The 5,659-nt window shown below is 38.3% G+C and overlaps 1 protein-coding gene across 1 annotated transcript in view; it reads right to left on the bottom strand.

Annotated features, from left to right (window-relative positions):
- Positions 1-2,203: 2,203 nt before the first annotated feature.
- The window catches only part of ERICH1 (glutamate rich 1), a 60,150-nt gene continuing 56,694 nt past the window's right edge, over positions 2,204-5,659 (bottom strand). Inside the window, exon 6 of the mRNA XM_009634246.2 lies at positions 2,204-2,648. Coding sequence (XP_009632541.1) covers positions 2,575-2,648 — 74 coding nt within the window. The 3' untranslated portion in view covers positions 2,204-2,574. The remainder of the gene's footprint in view (positions 2,649-5,659) is intronic.

Below are 5,659 nucleotides of genomic sequence, written 5' to 3'. Positions count from 1 at the left end.
CAGCTGATTTCTGCGCTGAATATAAGGCTCTTACAGTGGTTAAAGTGAAAGGAAAAGAGAGAGACTGGGAGCAATCTTTTCCCCATTATTACCCGATACAAGCAAAGTACATTTTTGACATGAGAAATTTCACTCACATTCTGGGATTAGACTACTGACAGTACAAAATATTTCTGTTTTGGCAAAGATACCCAAATCTGCACCTCCGCATGCAGCTATTTAAAATTCAGCATACTTTTTTAAAAACCACTTTAATATTAGAAATGGCCAATTAGAGAAATGGCCGAGCACTGAAACAGAAATAATAGAGAGGAAGAATTAAAGCAATGAACAAAGCTGTGAGGCGAGTGCGTGAGTGCTTGTGAGATGTGATAGAGTGTGATAGTGTGCGATAGCGTGTGTCGGGCTGGAGGAGCCGGTGGGCAGGCGACCTGCTGAGTGCGTAATGAGTGCCCGGGATCCAGGCAGGGACATGATAGAGGCTGGGGGCTTGCGCTGGCATCCGAGGGATCCGCAAATGGGGATGTGCTTGCGGATCGAGGACATGAAGGCATGTGCGTTTTCACTCGTGAGCATCAGTCAGTCAGGGGAGATGACGGTACCTGTGTTTCACCTGAGTCCTGGCAGGGTTACTCATGGTGGTGTTAAGGGCAGTGCCCCCCGGGGCAGCCCATGCAGTCAGGCCGCCGCGTGAGCGTGTCCCTGAGGTATGTGCTAAGCCTCACTACAGGCTGAACCTGGAAACGCGAAAGCTGCAGTCGCCTCCACTGGCATGGGACAGAGAGACATCCAGGGCTCCACCAGCCTGGGGTCCAGAGGACAAGGAGGAGGAACCCCCCAGGTCCTGGGGTCCACCCAAGGCAGCAGCCTTAGAACACCCCTTCACACAGCCGCTCAACTATCAGGCACTACAGTTGTTTGTACTGCCCTAGTTTGTACTTGTGTTTCAAAATACTGCCTTTAATTACATGATCTTATTTATTTTTTCATATTCAGTGTATAGGACAGATGATGAGCTGCTGCATATGCTTTTTGTGAGGTTCCTAGGCCTCATTTACTGCACAACATTGAAACCTTAGTCTGAGGATGAAGTAATTCATTTCCTGTGGGGTCTGTCAATAGAGTATCTAGGTGGTATTTTCTTCACTCTCCAGCTGTGGGACTGAGGCACACAGCGTCTCAGTGAAAAGTCACAGCTACAGCTCAGTGCCTATGTGTTAGCCAGTCTGCAGTGTTAAAACAGGAAACACGCTCTTAGTTTCCCCTCTGCAAAGTCTGGTTTAAATATCTTTCCTAGCAGACACAGACCAGAGCTGTACACAGCTGCCTTAGCTGTAAGACCATTTTTTCTGCACCTGCAATCTTTTGGCATGATACGGAACCCCTTTTAACTCCTTCAATTTATAAGGAAGATGGATGATTGTATTTTTATTACACATTTTTGAGCATCACTAAACCCAGTGCCTTGCAATAGCATATATCAGGCAATATAATAAAAAAAACAAAGCAAAAAAACCCAAGCAATGTTTATGTAGTCTTGTCAGTAATATATCTCCAAGCACATATTGGAGGAGACAAATACGTTGCCCCTATCCTACTGATGAGGAAGCTGAAGACCAGGTTGGATGGGGCTCTGAGCAACCTGATCTAGTTAGTGGTGTCCCTGCTCACTGCAGAGGGGCTGGACTAGATGACCTCTAAAGGCCCCTTCCAACCCAAAACATTCTATGATTCTATGATTCTAACACATGAGGATATGAGAAATGGTTTGCTCTGTATCACCTATCAGGTGAATGACTCAGCTGAAAGAGCCTCTCACTTATGCAGCATTTTTTTCTTCAGGATTCCAGAACATTTTATAACCATAGATATAATTTACTGTATCATCTACACATAGATAAAATCAGTTGCAGAAAGACCACACAGTAACCAGTGAGACAACCTTGTCCCATAATTCTGCAGCCAGTGAAGCCCATCAGATTTGTAACAGGCTGGGCCATGGAATAGTTCTGAAAATGCCATCCAAGTTTCTGCATAACTCCAAACAGTGCCTACGTGACCCACATGTAGAAATTTATTTCTTTCCATAGTTGAGCAGTTTATTCAGCAAAAATGCATTCCTCAGATGTACTGTTGCTTAGATTTGAATATAAAAATATATTTCTGTTTTTCAGGTAAACAGATATATCCGATAAATAAGAAAAGTCAAGAAATAAAACTTCCAGAAAGGAATGATCAATTTATAAACAAACAAAACCCAGTATTTCTTAACAAGATACTTGATACAGACTTTATCATTCCAGGTAAGTCCCTTATCCTAAAGTTAAATGTACATACGAATCTAGCTGAAGACTCAGGCCACACAGCATATGTATATTCTTGACCAACTAAACACAAAAATCACATGTAGTTACACCCTGTTTATTGTCTTCTGGAGTTTGTAACACAGAAAAATAATTCATTTACCTGAAGGTGTAGAATGTGTATTGTCACTGCTCTTCCTGAACAATTGCTACTTGGTTAAGAGTCTGTGTATTAAATTCTAACCCTGTGCATACGGACACAGGCAAGGCTTTATTTCCTGTTCTTCACAGGAAGGATATCTGTAATCCAGTAGTGAAACAGAGATGTGACTATCTTGGTATGATCTGAAACAAAGAAAACACATTCCTCCTGAAATACCTCTATGACATTTCTGAACATTAAAGAAAAAGACTTGTGCAAACATCTGTTTCCATTCAATATTAGCATTTCAGTAAAACCGATGCAGACACTGGAGCTTGAAGACTAATACATATGAATTTCTAGATAAATGGGTGTATTTTCTTTTAGGAGGTCAGTTATTTGTATGAGAAACAATTTTGTTTCTATATTTTGGAATGTCTTATTTGTTATGATTCAGTAATTCAGAAAAAAACGAGATCGAAATGACATGATCATATGGGTAAGGCTAAAAGACTGCAAACTTCTCCACTTCTTTCCATCTGGAGAGTAATTTCACACATTATTCTTTAACTTATAGTAGCACCTAGAAGCCCCAGTTGAGAATGAATTGTCTTGTACCGGCAGCTGCATTAAAGCCTCAAAACGCCACAGCTTCTGTCCTAATTCAGATGATCTATGTGACTTTATTTATTTTTAACTACAGGACTTTCTACAATACTTATCACATAATATCACACTTAAGATGATTCTATAATGTTATGCTAATATAGCTTTCACATTTCATTTCCTTTTCCTTGAATGTTCATTTATTCAAAAAAAAAAAAAAGGTTAAATTTAATCATTTTGGGGCCTCTGTGCACCCAGCCTGCGCATTGTTGGCACACAGTAGCTGTATTACTCTGGTCTGCAAAATGTAGCCCCCCCCCGCCCCCCGCCCAGCAATAGAGACAGATATAAAGGACAACTCGCCAAAAAAAAGGCAGTTAAAAGAAGCTTCTAGCTCTTCTGTGAGTGATAATTTCCTAGGCAACAAGGGAAGAGTATATTTGAGACTTGATACTAACCAACAAAGGGAAAATGTTAATAGATAATGGAATTAAGTTGATGGGTAGAAGCTGAATGAGTTCATAAATTAGGAGATAATGACTTTTTTTTTAATTAGGCGATCACCTATGCTTTAATAATTGATGTGAAATGAGAATTAAGTAGCCCTCATTTAAAAAGCTACAGTTTCCAACCAGCAAATGGAGCATTACTTCCAGTCACAGCTCTTCTCCTTTGCCCACTGCACCGTGCAGGATCACGAAGGTGTAGGGCTTCCTTTTGCAAATGGCTGCTGACTTCCTGACAGAAATCAGCCAAGCCCTTATCATGAGAAATGTGTGTCTATTTGACTTCTAAACATTCTCTTCCCTGCACTTATAGAAGACTTTAGGTAGAGGTAAGTACTTTTTGTTAAAGACTACCAAATAAATGGTAATAGTAATAGGACATTTTGGTCTTTTTTACAGTCTGAGAACTTTAAATAGCCATGTTCAGACAAAATCTCTTGACCAACCTCAACTTTGTATGATGGCTGAAGTACAAGGTCAAAGGTAATTTGATGGAGTAACTTGAAGCACAAAGTACAAGGTAAGTTGACGGAGGATGACAACTAGACAGAACAACCAGCATCTCTTAACCACAGAGATCTTCTTGTTCAAGTATGTTTTCTCATTTAAATGAAGGGTTAAAGAGAATACCTTAATGCTAATAATTTTTCTGTTTCAATCTCCTTAGCAATTTCCTCTTCCTGAAAAATATTGCAGACTGTTCCACCAACCTTGTTAGACCTTTCTTTGATATCACTGCAAATATTGGGACCTAAGAGCTTAAGATAAACCAGAAACTTTCATGGTTTCTTTTTTCTTTTTGTTGCACCATGATTCCCAATCTGAATAACATGCTAAGAGGTGTGAAGGAAATGCCAAAACATGGTCTTGAAACAGTGGTTTTCAATTTGTGGTCTGCAGACCTTGGGCAGGCCACAGCTTTACTTTAAAGGGTTTGTAAAAAGTTACTAAGAAAAGCAAATTTATCATCAGTAGGCATAAACTTGCCAAGTGGTATTTGGTAGCCCCAGAGGAAAATTAGATTAAACCATAACATACACACACACACACACACACACACACACATATATATGAGGAAATAAAAGATATGAAATGGTATGTTGACTTTGTAAAGTTTACTAATGGAGAATATGCACTTATATGAAAGAGATGGATCACTTCTCGTTTTTTTTCCTATTCATTTCTTCCTTGAACTTAAGACAAAACTGAACAAAACATAGTACCATTATTATTCCTTTGATGCTGGCATCTTAAGTAGAATCATAACCACGGGGAAAAAGGGTTAACATATTGCTTCTTGAGCTAAAAATAATACACCTTGCTAAAATTAAGAAAAATTGTTTTCTTTTCATCATGTTAATAAGGAATGACCTCCAGAACATCGTGCCCCAGTAAAAATAAACAAAAGAGAAAAAAGACAAGATAATCAAACTTGTAAAAAAAATGAGATTACTATGATGCACTCTACATTTTGATCTTCATAAACAGCCCTAACCTGTATTCCTATAACAAGAACATGAATTTGCTGAGACAAGTTTTTGTAATAACTTTTATGACCTGTTCATTGGGAATGAAATCTAAAATTAAAAACAATGGGCAAGATGACCTATTTTTGAGCCAAAAGTAGGAAAAAAGTATAATTAAAAGCCTAATTCAAGGTAAAATTTCAGAGCACTATATTCTCATTCACTGAAATTCCTGAATTACAAATACTCATATTTGTATTGTTAAACTCTGCTGAGCAAATTAATATCTAGTAGGTGTTTAATTATCCTTTAATGATTTATAACAGTGTATTTTCCTCTTTCTTATGTTGTTGTACTTCATGAATATCAAATTAACTACTGTACACCACTGTGAACTTGGAATGAGATTAGAATTGAGCTTGGAGTGACAACAGTTACTAGGAAAAAAAATCAACTGGAAGAGTAAACAATTTTGGTCTGTATCAGCAGAAACAAATGAATTTTAAAAATCACTGATAAAATTGTTTTCTGCTTTTTCAAGTGACAAATATATACATAAGAAAATTAAGGTAGTTGCATGGATTTGTTTCTAATTTGCTTCTGTTTTCTCTTCTCTCTTCAGTTTGACATTCCTGC

The sequence above is a fragment of the Egretta garzetta genome, unplaced genomic scaffold (genome assembly GCF_000687185.1).
Source record: "Egretta garzetta isolate BGI_Z169 unplaced genomic scaffold, ASM68718v1 scaffold62, whole genome shotgun sequence".
Lineage (NCBI taxonomy): Eukaryota > Metazoa > Chordata > Aves > Pelecaniformes > Ardeidae > Egretta > Egretta garzetta.
The sequence above is the reverse complement of the archived record's forward strand: the minus strand, read 5'-3'. Positions and strand labels throughout refer to the sequence as shown.